Genomic DNA, 18,914 nt, shown 5'->3' on the forward strand with positions numbered 1-18,914 from the left:
CCACATTTTACTCCATTCGATCCACATTCTAACATGGAAATGAAGAACCTTAATTAAGACAAACTGCACCACGCCCTGGGTTTAGAACGCACACTCAACCAACCTGCTGAACATTTAGAAATGACAAAAATCAACCCCATTTACAAGTGAACGCGTTCAACCCTGTCACAGCAGTATGTGTGATGAGTGGTGTAACGTCAGAGCTTTTCCAACCCCTTGTGTTAAAGGGGAAGATTAATTATCCCACAAGCATGTATCCTAACTTTAACCCATTCAGTAGGGCAGGCTACTTTGTAAATATTTTTGGCCCATTTTTAAACTGGCATCTACCTGTGGTAATTCAATTTTCTCTTTAATTTTATGATAACTTACTCAGTTTTGTTAACAGCAAAAGTTAAGTCTAAATGTAAACTATACAATGACATAAATACAGCTGGTGTTCTGATTTTTTCAAACGTATTTGGTACTGAATGTGTTAAAGTCATTGTCAGTCTGCATGTCGGTGTGGAGTACAGTACATGTGTGTTTGTGGAAACCCCGATAGATCCACCAACCGAGCCGAGGTCCAGCCCCGCGATCTCACGGCTCAGTTTATCTCACAGCAGAAAGCTCCCCCACCTCTGACGCGGTTCCTTCCTTTCCCACCCAAAAAAATCTAATCTCTGCAAAGTTTACAGCAGAGTGAAAAAAACAAGTTCTCGTCTTGCTGACTGGAGGAAACGCATTACATTCTTACTCAACCCACTTGTATGTATTGTTTTAAGAAATAAAAAAAAGAACTTTGGGATCTTGGATGACAGATTTTAAATGCAGAACAACGCGTGAGAACCGAGCCTTCACGCTGGAAAGTATTACTCGGCTCTTGTTTTTCATCACACGGAAAGTCTGACATCGCCAGGTTGTGTTGTTCTGCGTTCCTTTGGGTTACGCGGTTGAGATCTGCTGTTGCTAATGAAGCCTCTCAGCGCTTGGGTACTGATAGGTCTTTTCTCGTTGTCGGGTAAGGTCCGGGTCTTGTTTTTTGTTCATTTTGTGATGTTTTGACCTATTTATCACTTGTTTGAAATACTTTTTAAATGCGATCATTTGAAAAAGTTGGGCTATGTCTGGCAAGTATATTGTACTTGTAGACCATGTTTTTATACATTTAAAATTACCATACAAATTATTTTGTAAAGGTAACTAATTGTATATTATTATTATTATTATTATTATTATTATTATTATTATTGATAATAATAATAATAATAATAATAATAATAATAATAATAATAATAATAATAATAATAATAACGGACAGGACTCAAGATGACCAGACTTAAATCATTATTTTAACAACTGCAATTTTATTGAAACAGGAACAGTAAAGATGCTCAGAAGAATATGTATATGTTAAGTTACTACATTTTCTCAACCACATGCTAAACTGTTTTTAAGTTATTGTCTGACTAATAACTAACAACAACCCATATTGATCAGTCAAAATGCGTAATTCCAAGCCGCTCAGATTGGCGTGGTATTTGTGAGTTCATACCAGTGCTGTATCAGTACTAGCCTTGCCAAATACTAATGCTAAACCTTAGCTTGCCATATGACTCCACGCACACTAGGACAGTTTGGGACAGTTCAGGCTTTTCAACTCACATCGCAGTGCATTCTGGTAAGTGTAGTCCTGCTGTGAAAGGTACCTGAGACAGGTAAAACATACCAGCATGCATTGGGGTGTGTTGAAAAGCCTGAACTGTCCCAAACTGTCCCAGTGTAACCCTAGCTAAACCCTTTCTCTGAACTGTCCCAGTGTAACCCTAGCTAAACCCATTCTCTAAACTGTCCCAGTGTAACCCTAGCTAAACCCTTTCTCTGAACTGTCCCAGTGTAACCCTAGCTAAACCCTTTCTCTGAACTGTCCCAGTGTAACCCTAGCTGAACCTTTTCTCTGAACTGTCCCAGTGTAACCCTAGCTGAACCTTTTCTCTTTTCACGCAGGGGCTGCTTTAGACATCACCCTCATCTCTAACTCTGATGCCAGCTCAACACAGAACTTCTTCCTGTCCTGCGTCTCGGGGGAGCGGGAAGCCAGCAAGATGGAGCTGCAGATCAGGAAAGATAACGAGATCTTCATGGTCCCCAATCCGCCCCAGTTTCAGTTCATTCGGAGGAAGGATGAGGAGCTGAGAGCCACGGGCTTCAGCAAGCCACTGGACAGGCAGGGCATCTTCTACTGCAAAGCCAAGAGGTCAGCCGAGCAGACGGAGGTGGTGCTCATCAACAACAACCCACAAGGTACCGCGCCCAGCACGTGCTGCACCGTGGATTCAGTAGATACCCTTATCAGCATCAGCAGCATTGACGCTGGTCCTCTGCATGTCCCTTCACGTGCTGTACAGCGCATTCAGTAGATACCCTTATCAGCATCAGCAGCATTGACGCTGGTCCCCTGCATGTCCCTTCACGTGCTGTACAGCGCATTCAGTAAATACCCTTATCAGCATTGGCAGCATTGACGCTGGTCCCCTGCATGCAAAAAAGGGTCCAGCGATGAAAGAAAGGCTAAAAGTCCTTCTTCCTGGTTCCCTATTACTTCCTGTTGTTAAGGTCAATTTCCAAAGGAATTCTGGTAGGCACAGGAAATGTTAGTGTACCAGGAAGAGCAGCCCAAGCTTTACAAATACATGGGCTGGATACTGAAATAAAATACATCTGCATAACCCCAATTGAACCCCCAAAGTACGGAAAGGTATTCCTCACAATGATCAAGAGGCCAGTAATAGAGGTCAGAAAAAATATGTAAAGCCTTCTTTTAGTTATAATGACTAAACAAAGCCAATGTTATCACAGCCCTTCTTGAAAGCAGTCCATTTGAAAGCATTGTGAGACACACAGTACCTGGTTAGCAGCTGTGGAGCTGTTCGACAGACAGCCCTGCTTTCTACAGCACTATTCTACAAGGACTGGGTCATCCTTCCTTTTGTTTTCAGCCAAATTTCAGCCAAAGATCCTCTCGGTCACAGCGAACAAGGGAGAGACGGTGCAGCTGGCTGTGAAGGTGCTCCAGTTCCAGGAAAGAGACATCATGTGGAAGTACAATGGTGAGCTTCACTGCTGTCCATTGAGGGAGGAGAATTGGAGAATCAGGACTTAGGAAAACTGAGTTTCAACCACTTTCACAAAACTAATTTCATGGGCAGAACAATTAAATAAGAAAAATAAATAAATACATAATAATAATAATAATAATAATAATAATAATAATAATAATAATAATTATTATTATTATTATTATTATTAGTAGTAGTAGTGTTAGTATTCTTCTTTTCAGATTATATCCCATGTTTACTACTCTGTTGTGACTGATGCAGATGCTGTAGATGCTGTACTCATGCGTGTCCTCTAGCGAGCACACGCACGAGTACATGCATGTGCTCTAGCGAGCACACGCACGAGTACATGCATGTGCTCTAGCGAGCACACGCACGAGTACATGCATGTGCTCTAGCGAGCACACGCACGAGTACATGCATGTGCTCTAGCGAGCACACGCACGAGTACATGCATGTGCTCTAGCGAGCACACGCACGAGTACATGCATGTGCTCTAGCGAGCACACGCACGAGTACATGCATGTGCTCTAGCGAGCACACGCACGAGTACATGCATGCCATTGTTATTCAGAACACCACTATAAACTGGAGCTGTGAGGTTTCTGCTGTTCTCTTCCAATCTGCATGTGACTCCTCCTGTCTCTGCTGACTTAAGCTTCAGTTTCAGTGAGTATATTAAAGACTCCCTTAGAAAAGCTTACCGCAGTAATCCTGCAGTTTCCCCATGTTTTTCCCCATTGTTGATCATGGTTTGCTGTGTTTTTTATTATGCTTTAGCATACCTCTCTGAGCTTTACAATGCTTTCATATACTTTGCTTTCACTGTTCTTTATTACACTTTGCTGTGCTTTTACTCCGGGAAACTCTTATAAGGACTGTCTTAAGCAAGCTTTATGAATGGCAGATTTTGCCTTTGTGTTGCAGGTAACTACCACCACATGAGTCACGCTGGAGACATTGTTAATGACACTATAGTCCTGACGATGGAGGGAGTGAAGGAGGAGAACACAGGGGTCTATAGCGCCTGCTATCTGGCTGAAAGTCCCATCTTCAGCGTCTTTCTGAGACTAATAGTCAGAGGTAACCACCAAGTCTCTTTAAATCCCAACTTGAGTTTGGTCTAAAGGCTTTACCATGATGATTTTGAAATACTGGTATATTTCATGTAATACAATATAATTTCAACACACAAGACACATATGAAAAGATAATATAAACGCAAAACATTTATTAGTAAACAATTTTGCACAAGAGAATTAAGTAACTATATATTATAGTATTCAATACAATACAATACAATGCACATTTCTATAGAACTATTCATCACAAAAACCATTACATTGAAAACAGTTTAATACAAAATTTAATAAAACAGAAAAAAGAAAATGTGTTCTTAATTATAAAATTATACCATTTACCAGACAGCTGCTGAGCTGCGTAACTCTAATTCCAGTAAAGGTGTGTTTGTGTTTGAGTCTTTAGTTCCAGTAAAGGTGTGCTCGTGTTTGAGTCTTTGGTTCCAGTAAAGGTGTGCTTGTGTTTGAGTCTTTAGTTCCAGTAAAGGTGTGCTTGTGTTTGAGTCTTTAATTCCAGTAAAGGTGTGCTTGTGTTTGAGTCTTTAATTCCAGTAAAGGTGTGCTTGTGTTTGAGTCTTTAGTTCCAGTTAAGGTGTGTTTGTGTTTGAGTCTTTAGTTCCAGTAAAGGTGTGCTTGTGTTTGAGTCTTTGGTTCCAGTAAAGGTGTGCTTGTGTTTGAGTCTTTAGTTCCAGTAAAGGTGTGCTTGTGTTTGAGTCTTTAGTTCCAGTAAAGGTGTGCTTGTGTTTGAGTCTTTCATTCCAGTAAAGGTGTGTTTGTGTTTGAGTCTTTAGTTCCAGTAAAGGTGTGCTTGTGTTTGAGTCTTTAATTCCAGTAAAGGTGTGCTTGTGTTTGATTCTTTAGTTCCAGTAAAGGTGTGCTTGTGTTTGAGTCTTTCATTCCAGTAAAGGTGTGTTTGTGTTTGAGTCTTTAGTTCCAGTAAAGGTGTGCTTGTGTTTGAGTCTTTAATTCAAGTAAAGGTGTGCTTGTGTTTGATTCTTTAGTTCCAGTAAAGGTGTGTTTGTGTTTGAGTCTTTAATTCCAGTAAAGGTGTGCTTGTGTTTGAGTCTTTAGTTCCAGTAAAGGTGTGTTTGTGTTTGAGTCTTTAGTTCCAGTAAAGGTGTGCTTGTGTTTGAGTCTTTCATTCCAGTAAAGGTGTGCTTGTGTTTGATTGGCAGCATGTCAAGCTAAGAAGTGGGGCCCGCAGTGTGACCAGGACTGTCAGGCGTGCCTGAACGGGGGGGTCTGCCATGATAAAGAAGGGGACTGCATCTGTCCACCCGGCTTCATGGGGAGACGCTGTGAGACAGGTAAGAGGACAGAGACGAGGCGTCTTCATGGGGACACAACCAGTTACATAGTTACAATGTACTTCATGTGTAAAACATTTTTGCATGATATAATCCTAACCATAACTCTAAACCTTACCCCAACCCTAACCCTTTTCTGATACTATTGTGTACTTACATATGTCATGCAATAAGATTTCCACGTTAAGTACATTGTAACTATGCATAACATTGTAATTATGTGTAAGTACACATGTATTTACTATCTGACTACTCCCTGCAGCTTGCCGGGCAGGGATGTTTGGCCGTAACTGCCAGGAATCGTGCCGAGCGGAGATGGACTGCAGCGGGCTGACGTTCTGCCTCCCGGATCCATACGGCTGCAGCTGTGCCAGCGGCTGGAACGGGCCGCAGTGCAGCACGGGTGAGTACCGGACAGCGAGGATCAGGCTGAGAAAACACAGCTCTGCCTCTGTGTACGGAGATGCAAGCAAACCTGCAAACCTGCAAGCAAAACCTGCTGAATGTTTCAGCTTGTAATTACTTCTCTGGTTTTTATTCACCTTCGGATTTATCACAATACAAGGCAAGGGAAAGTCTGATTTATCCGCACCTGTTATTTAAGAAATGAATGAGGATTTTTATTTTATGAATAAGATATAAAATAATAACATCCTACAATCCAATGGAAAATTACTTTGGAATACCTTTTTTTAGTGGTAAATAAAATAATTACTTGGAAATTGCATGAATTTGCAGTATAAAATTTCTATATATTGTTACCGATAACAAGTAAAGAAATTAACAAACTTTATTAAGAAATAAACTCATTGACCGATTGCTTAATCTGAAAATCATTTCTGAAAGCAGTTCTCTGTGCCGTAGTTCTATTAAGAGCCTGGTAGCTGTGCTGTTGTGTGCTGTTTGTTTTATTAATGCCCTCCTTTACCTGACTGTTGGAAAGGATGTTAACTCTGTTAATTGTCTCTCCCCTGTGAAGCTTGTGATAAAGAGTCCTATGGGCCCGGCTGTCAGCTGAAGTGCGAATGCAGAAATGGAGGGACCTGCAACCCATTTAGTGGCTGCCAGTGTCCCACAGGGTGGCGTGGGCAGCACTGTGAACAATCAGGCATGCAGCATTTTAAATCATCTCTCTCTCTTTCCATTCCATGTGTTTGTCCGCTGAAACTGCTAGCCTTCTCTGCCCCAGTGCTACTGAGTTCTGCAATGCCACTGCTCTGAATGGAATCCTATTCAAATTCCTGGTCTACATAATTCTAATCGTAATACTGATATAATCACTTACATTTCACTTTTATTGATAAAAGATCTATAAGTAAACAAAAAAAAAAAAAAAGGTTGTATTCACGCTGCAGAATGCATATTGATAATACATGCTGTTATCAGTGATTGCTTCTCCAATCCCAGTCATTCAAAAACTAGCATGAGTGTTTTTTTTTTTTCTTCCCAGATGGCGTCCCCCAGATCTTAGACAATCCCAATAACCTGGAGTGGAACTTGAACTCCAGCCCCAGGATCACCTGCTCTGCGTCGGGGAACCCTCTGCCAGGGCACGGCAGCATTGAGCTGAGAAAGCTTGATGGTGCTGTCCTGAAGGTGAGAGTGAGGGGTAGATTACGTAAAGAAAGTATCACAGTTCATCAATACAAGACAGATCGTTACACCCCTAGCGCTAACGCTGTCCTTCTTCCTGCAGGCCACCAGCACCACCATGGAGTCCAACAAGAGCTCTGCGCTGTTCGAGATCAAGAGGCTGTCGAAGGAGCACGGGGGGCTGTGGGAGTGCCGCGTCTCCACCAACGGGGGGCAGGATTCACGCAAGTTCAACCTGACTGTGAAGAGTAAGAGAGGAGACAAAATACAGATTGTAAACGATCTCAGGATCGAGTCGAGATCACGATATAAACAATCTTTTAACACGCCGCGATGGAAGTGCAATATCAGTGTTACTGCATTATTCCATAGTTGCAGCCTCCTCTGCAGTATGCATCTTTCTGCTCCCCCCAGAGGAGTTAGCTGCCCCTTCAAAACTGAGCGGCTCCAGATTTTACCTCCAGCTTCTGTTGATGAGATCTCACCTAGTTTAACTCGCTTTGAGATGGCTCTGGGGAAAACAATCTGATTGCTTGATTGAACACAATTCAAACCATTTTAAAGCCTTTGCCATAGAAATAAAAACAATAACCCTTGAGCCAGACTGCCCTTGAATTGCATCTAAAAGAGGTTCCATGGCTGGATTGCGTTGAGTTTGAGACACTCTCTGCTTGTCCTCACAGCGCCGCCCTCCCCCAACACCCCTCCCAAGCTGCTGGAGAGGAGGAGCAAGCAGCTGGTGGTCCTGCCTGCAGAGACCTTCCAAGGAGACGGGCCCATCATCTCCACTAAGCTCCTCTACAAACCCAAGGACAGCGGGGCCCCGTGGTCCTCCATCATAGGTGAGGATGGAAGGCAGGTTGAGTGACTGAGTGCCCCGCGCTTTTGAGTTTCCTTGGGGTCTCTGCCCCTACTAGGAGTGCTCATTCCAGCTGCAGGTATAGAAGAGAGAAACCAAAGAAAGACTGAGCTCAGGTGTGTCCAGTCACGGTCCTGGAGGGCCATTCCAATCCAGGTTTAACAGGTAAAACTAAGAGAATGAACTACTTCAGGGTCTGGATGGAGGTTTAATTGGTTCCATGAAACAATTTAGAGCAGGGTTGGAAAGAAGACCAGGACTGGAAGGGCCAGCTTTGGCCACCCCTGATTTATCACCTGCAGATGTTACAGCACAAATTATGAGAAGCAAAAACTACTCATTCATAAAAGGCAGCAGTGGAGTCCTAGGTTAGATCAAGACTACAACTGTGTAACCTACAAATACGTAACTGGCAGCTGAACTCTAGGTGCTATTTCTGAGGTTTCAAGCCTACAGTGTGTGTTTGATTGCTTTCCTCCTCTCCCCCTGCAGTCGACAACGAGCCCACCACTCTAGTGAACCTCAAGCCCTCCACCAGCTACCAGGTGCGCGTCCAGCTCACCCGTCCTGGAGAGGGGGGGGAGGGGTCTGAAGGACCTGAGGCCAACCTGGAAACTGACTGTCCAGGTAACTGCCTGAACGAATCCTATCCTGATCTCAGAGAGAGGGTCGTCTGTCCATATGAAGCAGTCAGTGCATATAGAGTACACTTGTAGGCAACACATACTACCCATGCTGGTGTACTTCTGGGATATTGTTGCCCATTATTTGGTGCCTCCACCTGCCAAGTCTAATTCTTTGCACTTGAGGTCCTGTGTCTTTACATCCATGTTTACGTGTTGCCCTTTGCCCCCCAGAACCCACGGTCCAGCCGTTCATCGAGTTCACCTCAGTGGAAAGTAGGAACACCCTGTCGGTGAGCTGGGGTATCCCCCTGGCCCACGGCAATGGCAACGGCTTCGTGGTGCGTCTCTTCAGCTCCTCCAATGTCCTGCTGAAGGAGGTGGCCGTCCCCTCCCTGCTCATCCGCACCGCCAAGATCCCAGACCTGGAGTTCAAGCGGGACTACCGAGTGGAGGTGATGATGGTCAACTGCGGGAGCCTGGGGCCGCCATCCGAGCCATACCCCGTGCGCATCACCAGCCAGGGTAACTGCCAGCACTGCACCAAAGAGAGAACTAATGTGACTGTGACAAGATTCTGAGCCCGCGGGCTCTTTATATTTCACATACAGAAGCTAATATGGTCCTGAACTAATAGTCTGGGATTTTTAAAGCCAGTATTGGCCAGTGCAATTATAATACAGTTATTTCTGTATCTCAGAGCTGATGTGACAGCCTGCCCACTACTGTGATCTGTTAATTCTAACACTCAGCTCAGTCATAGATACACAGTTCAGCTAGTGTACATTCACTTCTGCAGTTTCTTCAACCTCTTACTTACACTGCAGTTGAAAGTATGTCTTGAGCTTTGAGTACCGTTCCAGACACTGATGTGTGTGCTGTTTCTGCCACCCCCCCAGGCCCCACGTCCCCACGCAATGTCCAGGCCACCCCTCAGTCCATCAGCGTGGTGCGGCTGACATGGCAGCCCCCCGTGGACCCCAACGGGGGCATCGTGAAATACATCATCGAGTACAAGCAGGTCGGCACGGGCAGCCTGCACCAGTGGGTCGACACCGACGACGGCAACAAGACCAGCAAGGACGTGACGGCCCTCAACGGCAGCACCCACTACCAGTTCCGGGTCCGAGCCAACTCCAAGGTGCCGGGGGAGTGGAGCGCCCCTGTCACTGCCTGGACGATGGGGGACGGTGGGTGTGGCTCAGTGCATTGCACACTTACTGTGTTTGTGAATGGCTCTGGCAATGAGGAGATAGCAGAGGAGCCAGTCCTGATAGATAAACTGAGAAGGATTCTTCTCTGTCGGTGATTCTCTGATTCTCTTTCCATCCCCTCCCAGGACCCCCGAGTTTCACCCCGACCACACAGGAGGTGCAGGGGCTGCCCGGGGGCAATGACCAGCAGCTGATCCTTGCCATCGTGGGCTCGGTTTCGGCCACCTGCCTGACCATCGTGCTGGCCCTGCTCACGCTCTTCTGCATCCGCAGGAACCTCTGCCACCAGCGCCGCACCTTCACCTACCAGTCTGGATCCGTGAGTGTGTCCCAGTGGTCAGCCGCCCCGCATGGGGAGAGCAGCTACTAACAGCACTGCAGACAGGCAGTCGCTGCATACTGTACTGAAGGAACAACGCCCTGCTAGAATATGTGTTAAACAAGTGTAGTTGATGCTAACAGGTTCCAATGGGGGCTGGATTTCTAATCTGACCTGTGTTAAGAGGTGCCCTTGATTTCTAATCTGACCTGTGTTGAGAGGTGCCCTTGATTTCTAATCTGAACTGTGTTGAGAGGTGCCCTTGCTAATGCATGAGTCTCCACCCAGGGCGAGGAGACCATCCTGCAGTTTAACTCGGGGACTCTGACCCTGACCCGTCGCCCCAAGCCGCAGTCCGAGCCCCTGACCTACCCCATCCTGGAGTGGGACGACATCAAGTTCGAGGACGTGATCGGGGAGGGCAACTTTGGACAAGTCATCAAGGCCATGATCAAGAAGGACGGCAACAAGATCAGCGCCGCCATCAAAATGTTAAAAGGTCAGGGGGCATGAGCGACCCGAAAGGGGAGGCTGGAGTTTCTCTTTGTGATCAGCATGTTCTGAGCCGTTTTCCCATGCTTTTCCCACGGTTATACTCTGCATTTACCAGAGGTGACCCTGGTTTGCCATGCTTATTAATATGCTTTACTATACCTTGCTATTCTTTACAATGCTTAGCTATGTTTTCCCATGCTTTCTGTGCTTTATTACACTTTGCTATGCTTTTACTGTGGTACATTTTTATAAGGGATAACAGAGTGCTGGGAAGCTAGCAAATGTTTTTTTTATGTGTAATTAACGGAAGGCAGGGCTTATTACTGAGTCTCTTGGAACCACAGCCCTCATCAGCTTTCCTATCAGTAACACAAGCACAAAAAACTCAACTGTTTGGTTTTCTCTCCCCCTAGAGTTTGCTTCGGAGAATGACCACAGGGATTTTGCAGGAGAGCTGGAGGTCCTGTGTAAACTGGGGCAGCACCCGAACATCATCAACCTGATCGGAGCCTGCGAGAACCGGGGTGAGCCGTCTGTCTGTCTGTCTGTCTGCAAAAATAGCAACTGCTGAATTTTCTTTTGTACTAAGTGACTTTGTGAAAAGATATACCCTAATATAGATTATAAAATAGTCTTAGTTTCCAAGTCATTAAAAAAAGACATTTTAAAAGTGTATATATATATATATATATATATATATATATATATATATATATATATATATATATATATATATATATATATATATATGCGGTATGCAACAAGATGATAAACCTGAAAACAGAGCAAACAGCGCCTTCTAGTGGAGAAACAATTACATGTTTCTCCTCTGTTGGACTGCAGTGTGTTTGCTGCTCCCTCACTCTGGAGCAGCATGGATTTAGTAGGTATGTTACTTGATGCTTGTTTGTTTGTTTGACAATTTTTTACATTGGAAATAGTTCTATTTTCCTACTTGCAAAAAGTTTGCTCTGGAGAAGAAGTAAGTCTGGCCTCGAGTCATCATTTAAAAAAATAAAAATAAAGACATTTTCACTTCTGTTAATGTGAATTCAGAACCAATGGGCACCCTTATAAAAGAGTCCCATGTTAAAAGCATAACAAAGTGTAATAAAGCACAGTGAAAGCATAGCAAAAGCATAGGTACGCTTTTTATAACACAGAGAGGTAAGGTAAAACATATTACAAAACATGGCAAACCATTATAAACTATCGTACAGTAAATGCATAGTATAAGCATGGAAGACGAATGGAAAAACTGTAAAAATACCACACAGATTTCCCAGAGTAAACCTTTCTAAGGGCAAAGGCAGCGTGACTGAGCACTAGTGTGTCCCTCTCCAGGTTACCTGTACATCGCCATCGAGTTTGCCCCCTTCGGAAACCTGCTGGACTTCCTGCGGAAGAGCCGCGTGCTGGAGACGGACCCGGCGTTCGCCAAGGAGCACGGCACGGCCTCCACGCTCACCTCCCAGCAGCTGCTGCAGTTCGCAGCCGATGTGGCCACGGGAATGCAGTACCTCAGCGAGAAACAGGTGGGCACGCAACCCCCAGCCACGGAGTCCTGAATCTGAAGGGACCGGAACACCACGAAAATATACATGTTCTTAAACAAGAATTATTACACAAATTCACATTTTAGCTGTACACTGAACACGTATACTTATATAATAACACATGTAACAGGTAATGCATTTCTCTAATGTCTACAGGTACTTCCAGTGTCTTTCTCCATCTTTTCAGAATGCCATACGTGTCTGTGTGTCAGTGGCAGAACAATGTATGGGAACGGGGCTGCGGCTGGACTACCCCGCTGATAACACGTTCATTAAGGGGTTTATTCCACCTGCATAGTCGTGTGTCGCGTTGCTTGTGTGTTCGGATGTAAAATGCCATTGAGTTTCCAGCATTCTCTTCAACGTGCCGTAACAGTTTTGTTTCTGTTTTTAAAGTTCATTCACAGAGATCTGGCCGCAAGAAACGTGTTAGTCGGGGAAAATCTGACAGCTAAAATAGCAGATTTTGGACTTTCCAGGGGAGAAGAAGTGTATGTCAAAAAGACTATGGTGGGTATTTTTCGTGCATTCAGAATTGTACTGGAAGCACAGCATACATCTTTAGAGGGGTTATGCTAAATGGAAACACAGTATTTTTAATATACTGTAGTGTATGAATTACAGACAAACCTTTTTTCTTCTTTCTTTCCTTCCTTCGTTCCTTTCTTTCTTTGTCTTTTTTCTTTCGGTCTTTCTTTCAAACAGAGTAAACATTGATGAGTGTCAGGGCTGCAGTTCACCACAGCTTCATGTTTTCACTGTCTGCTGCAGTTGTGAGTTACAGCCCTGATCTCAAAATACTCACAGGAAGTCGGGGCTGTACTGTAAGCTAGTGATCCCAGCCTGTTTTACCAATCTCCAATGCAATTAACTCTTGTTTGATCAGGCCCTGGTGACACAGTATATAGAACATGCTATTTATATACTACTATGTATTACTAGTATGGGTGCGAAATCCCAATTCATTTATTCTTCATGTTTAAATTCTCTGAATGTCAGTTGTCACATCCTGGTGATTTTATTTTTTTGTATTAAGTTTAAAGTTTAAGAATTTGGAAATAAATCCGAAGCATGTTATTCACAGTCAACACAAAAAACACGTAAAGACCCTGTAGTAGTAGTAGTGTTAACCTTGTTTAAAACAAAAACTCTTTATTATATTACTATATTCAGGTTCAATATTGAACCTCTGGCTAGGCTGTTCAAGGCAACAGTTGCAGCTCCTCTAAGTATGTGAATCATTTTTTAAATGATTTTATTGGAGGATTTAAACTTTAAGAACGAGTCCAGTGACACCTCCTTTATTTTCCAGGGAAGACTGCCAGTGCGATGGATGGCAATCGAGTCTCTAAACTACAGCGTCTATACGACAAAGAGTGACGTGTAAGTAGCTCTTTCTGTCTGTGGAGCAGGTAGATGCAAGCTGATATATACAGCATGAGAGATCATCGTTTAGCCAATTGATAGAACGTTCATTCTTTGTTTTAGACTGCTTACATCTTTCTTTCTCTCGTTCATTTAACTAAACCTCTCGGTCTCCACAACCATACCATAGGTGTAATTTACATGGGGGCATGGGACCCTCACATTGCAGCAGTACTAAAAATTGTATTTCTCAATAATAATAATTCCTATAACTACTAGTCAGGGCAGCATTTTCCATTCGGAGCCAGCGGATACGGCAATCGACTGAGGCAGCGTTGGCACACAGTGCATTATGGGCGATACAAGCCCTGGCTGGTAGCCTGGTCAGAGGCTGAGTGGAGATTTGAACCCCAGTACTGAATGCCCTCTTTTGTATGTTTCAGGGTGTTGTTTTTTTTCCACGATTTATCCCAGAAAACATGCTTTGTACCAATAAATAAATAAGTAAATAAAGCCAGTGAATGAGACCTCCATTGTTTATAGACGTGACACTTCATTAACATGTAAATATTAAATCTGCCCTGGACCTCCCTGCTTCTCATGCTGATACAAGTCTGCTACATGAGAGATACCATTTACCAGGAAGCAAGCGTGAGAGACAGCCGCAGCTAGGTGGTCAGAAACAAGTCTATTTATACTGTGCTGTGAACTGTGTGCAACATAATTCAGAACAAAGGAAGTGGGGGAAAAAAACCCAAAAGATAAGGCTTGGTGTTCTTAACTCAAGTCATGATAGCGAGTCCAGCCAAGTTAGAGGAATAACAACTCTGTATCAGGACTCGGCACATTGGCAGTGCTCAGATACAGCTATTCCACATGGTGAAGCGTCTTTACTGCTGTGTTTGAGAGCTAGACACTCTACCGTCAAACAAGCAAACAAACAGACAACATGTTAATATCATAATTGGAGTCATTATAGGAGGCTGTGTGGTCCAGTGGTTAAAGAAAAGGGCTTGTAACCAGGAGGTCCCCGGTTCAAATCCCACCTCAGCCACTGACTCATTGTGTGACCCTGAGCAAGTCACTTCACCTCCTTGTGCTCCGTCTTTCAGATGAGACGTAGTTGTCAGTGACTCTGCAGCTGATGCAGAGTTCATACACCCTAGTCTCTGTAAGTCGCCTTGGATAAAGGTGGCTGCTTAATAAACAAATAATAATAATTAGTTAAGAGAAAACACTTGTTTTGTGCTTGATGGCACGTTTATGGCATCTTCTGTGTCTATTACAGCCATCAAGTGATGAATAATAACTCTATAAACATCAGTGACTGTGTTACTGCTGGGAGATTAAAAGCACAGCTAAAGAAACCCCAAAAATCAAGGCTGGAGATTAATTATTATTTTTTTTTTCCTGTGGGGTACAGTATGTGTGTAAAATAGGGTTAGAATTCTACATACCGCCATTTTGAGTCAAGAATGGAAGGGGAAGCCTTCTGCACATGTAACATTTTAACAAAATCCTTTACAATACATGTATTATTATTCTGAATTAAATTGTATGTGCATTTTCTTTAATTTTAAATACTTGTATTTTCTTTCTCAGGTGGTCTTTCGGAGTGCTGCTGTGGGAGATTGTAAGTCTAGGTAAGCACATTTCTAGCTTCCTTTCAGACCCCAGCAGTGAACCCATAAGACACTCACACTCACATGCCTGGGGTCACAGCCCAGTGAGTGAGGTGCGAGACAGACGCTCACACTCACATGCCTGGGGTCACAGTCCAGTGAGTGAGGTGCGAGACAGACACTCACACTCACACGCCTGGGGTCACAGTCCAGTGAGTGAGGTGCGAGACAGACACTCACACTCACATGCCTGGGGTCACAGCCCAGTGAGTGAGGTGCGAGACAGACGCTCACACTCACACGCCTGGGGTCACAGTCCAGTGAGTGAGGTGCGAGACAGACACTCACACTCACATGCCTGGGGTCTCAGTCCAGTGAGTGAGGTGCGAGACAGACACTCACACTCACATGCCTGGGGTCACAGCCCAGTGAGTGAGGTGCGAGACAGACGCTCACACTCACATGCCTGGGGTCTCAGTCCAGTGAGTGAGGTGCGAGACAGACACTCACACTCACATGCCTGGGGTCACAGCCCAGTGAGTGAGGTGCGAGACAAACACTCACACTCACATGCCTGGGGTCACAGCCCAGTGAGTGAGGTGCGAGACAGACACTCACACTCACATGCCTGGGGTCACAGCCCGGTGAGTGAGGTGCGAGACAGACACTCACACTCACATGCCTGGGGTCACAGCCCAGTGAGTGAGGTGCGAGACAGACGCTCACACTCACATGCCTGGGGTCACAGCCCAGTGAGTGAGGTGCGAGACAGACACTCACACTCACATGCCTGGGGTCACAGTCCAGCCGTGTCTCTAATTATGAAATTGAACCCACTGATTCCTTGACCCCCTTAAGCACTTGGATCATTTAGCTGTAGCTGTTAACCCAGGACTAGACCAGCACTCCTGAATGGAGCTGCCTGTGTCTGCAGTCCTGTAGAGTAGGTCTCATTTGGGATTGGGCTGGCTGTGGTGTGGTGGCAAGTGTTTAAACCCTTTGGTCCTGTCCTACTTCAGGTGGCACTCCCTACTGCGGGATGACCTGCGCTGAGCTCTATGAGAAATTACCGCAAAGCTATAGGATGGAGAAGCCAAGGAACTGTGATGATGAGGTGTAAGTACAGTACAGCAGTGATCATCTCTATTGTGTGCTTGTTTATTCATGGTTCCAGTTTCAAGTGTGTCCGTGTCACTGGTGTGGGCAGCAGCCAGTCGCCATGCTGCGGAGTGTCTAGGTATTCAGCAAGCAAAGCAGTGTCATACACCTGTGAGCACCGTGATTGGCTGGGAATGATGGTAATGCGTTTGTAACTGCAGATACGAGCTGATGAGGCAGTGCTGGAGAGACCGCCCCTACGAGAGGCCCACCTTCGCTCAGATCTCAGTGCAGCTCAACAGAATGCTGGAGGCTAGAAAGGTATGCAAGATACACAGGACATATATCGTAGATGTCAGTATGCATAGGTAGATTGTAAATTTATCCCAGTTATATTCTTCACTATTTTGCACATTTTTTTATATATATATTGGTATACAGATATATTTCCAAAACGTAGTAGCGCAGGTCTATTGCATTCATTTGACCATATAGATGCAGTATTACACTCACGGGGTTTGAGCTCAGAGCGAAACATGGGCCGTGCCTTTTCACATGTTTCACATTTTACTGAAACACAAACATCACAGGAACCTTGGGTGAAATGAGATGCATTTCCAGACAGAGCCTCCATTGTGGTTGCCATATATCATGGGGTGCCCTTGAGAACGAACACTGGCAAGCTATCAGGGCTGTGCAGGCAGGCAGGAAGCTAACCCGGATACATTCATTATTTAAGATGTACAGCATTTCATACAGGATGTACACATATAATATTGGTATATCATTGATATGCCCTATATGGGAAGTTGGCTCTTGAGCAAAACATTATTATATATCATTTTATTTCGAATTTTTAAAACTCGGTTAGCTTACTGTAAAAACATAAATCTGTAGGAAAGGTCAGTGAAAGTAGGGAAGGCATAGTAAAGCAGTGGTGAGCATGAATAATCACCAGAGTACAGTAAAGCCTGATAAAAAAAGCACATGGCAATGCACTGTAAATTCACATTATAGGCAAAGAAAAAACACAAAAAGTTGCAGTTGTGCAGAGCTCCATGTTGAGATGGGCGTACCTTGTGCTGTCAGACCTCATACCTGTTCTCTGTCCCCCCACACTGCAGGCCTACGTGAACATGGCTCTGTTTGAGAACTTCACCTACGCTGGAATCGATGCCACCGCAGAGGAGGCCTGACCTGGGTCCCACTGGACTCCTCCAGATAATCCCACACCTTTAAACCAGGAGCTGACCACTGCCATGCTGCTGGATCCTCGAGAGGCGATAAGAATCTTTAAGAAGAACAACAGCAAAAAAAAAAAAAAAAAAAAAGACTCAAAAAGACTGAACTTTATGATGTGTTGAAAAGACTGTTAGAGACGGTGCTGAAGAAGAAAATGGAGTTCCTTTCTCTGCTAGTGGCGCAGCGAGCCATTCTTAATCGATGGAGCGTGATGCTTCCTGTCATGAGATCTCGGGATAGAGGAGTGTATCGTGATACATGACTAAAAGCAATAAGATACTTGTAATCTATCAAAGGGTATCTGATTGATGAAGATATAAAGAAAAGTGATTTATAGCTATTGTGAGAATACATGTCCGTCACATCCCATCATTACTGATCGTTTGATCTTATTACATAGAAAGTAGCCCGCCAGGAACATGACACGCATGGCAATATATATCACACCAGGACTGTATTGTTACACCCCTGTCTGCTGCATTTGTAAACTAGAAGAAATTACAAACTAGGAGAACTACTGCAGAATAAAGTGACGGTGCAATGAGAGACAGGCCTGATACATGCAGGCAGACTGAGAAAGGAATAAGACACCACAAAAGGGGTCTGTATTCTCTTCTGCATGTGGCTGGGCCTGCTGTGGACTGGAGTCTGTTTGTGTGTGTGCAGGTTAACTGGAATGGAGCTCTGCAAGGTCCAGTCTTTCTTTCCATGGTTATAGAGAACAGCCAGTGTAACTGGAGTGAATGATGTTGAGGCACTTAATGACCTGCTCGGTGTACTGTAGGGCACCCAGCTGCAGGGCTCTCTTGTGTAAGAGTAACAGATGTAACCCTTGTACTGTATCTAACTGTAGCATCTGTGTATCCAAGATACAATTCACTAACAATGTTAAACGTCTTGCACCGACATTCACATAAAAGAGACGTATACTTAAGGTGTGTTTTATCATTTAAAAAACCAGACTTGCAAGTAAAACAAGCCTGTGATGACAGGACGCATCACATTTAAAGATATTATTTGGGTTATTAACTGGCACAGCTTTACTTTAACGTACCACCATGTGTCTTAGTAAATCCGCTGTGCGTGGCCCAGTTGTGACATGTATATACACTGAATATACACTGAAATGCATCCAGACTGTAAAAGGTTAATGGGAGAACTCGCTGTGGATGTTTTCTCATAACAAGCCCCCCCCCCCCCCCCCCCCCGGGTTGCTCAAGTGTCAAGAAAACATTTCAAACTTTAAGAAGCGTGCGGTCTGTGAGTTGTGAACACTTGCCCCTGCTGTGCCTCGCTGATCTGCCACAGCGTTTCCTCACACCCTGGGGTGCTCTCTGAAGCAAATCCAGATAGAGAAGCGCAGCGAGGTTCAGTCCACAGCCTCTCCCCTAACTCTCAGGGCAGGCTCAGGGTCCTACAGCTTCACTGCATCTCCCCTAACTCT

The 18,914-nt window shown here is 44.5% G+C and overlaps 1 protein-coding gene across 1 annotated transcript; it reads left to right on the forward strand.

Moving 5' to 3' along the window:
- The first annotated feature begins 572 nt into the window (after positions 1–572).
- Positions 573–18,404, forward strand: LOC117400821 (tyrosine-protein kinase receptor Tie-1). Its single transcript, XM_034001139.3, has 23 exons — positions 573–1,000; positions 1,987–2,283; positions 2,979–3,089; positions 4,026–4,181; positions 5,353–5,484; positions 5,747–5,887; positions 6,464–6,592; positions 6,935–7,080; positions 7,181–7,325; positions 7,761–7,919; positions 8,429–8,563; positions 8,794–9,084; positions 9,459–9,749; positions 9,899–10,092; positions 10,381–10,591; positions 11,001–11,111; positions 11,932–12,122; positions 12,540–12,653; positions 13,456–13,526; positions 15,111–15,151; positions 16,150–16,246; positions 16,450–16,549; positions 17,353–18,404. The coding sequence occupies exons 1-23, from the start codon at positions 952–954 to the stop codon at positions 17,422–17,424; spliced, it is 3,384 nt and encodes a 1,127-aa protein (XP_033857030.3). The 5' UTR covers positions 573–951; the 3' UTR covers positions 17,425–18,404.
- Positions 18,405–18,914: the final 510 nt, after the last annotated feature.

Source organism: Acipenser ruthenus, chromosome 10 (assembly GCF_902713425.1).
Source record: "Acipenser ruthenus chromosome 10, fAciRut3.2 maternal haplotype, whole genome shotgun sequence".
In the NCBI taxonomy this organism is placed as follows: domain Eukaryota; kingdom Metazoa; phylum Chordata; class Actinopteri; order Acipenseriformes; family Acipenseridae; genus Acipenser; species Acipenser ruthenus.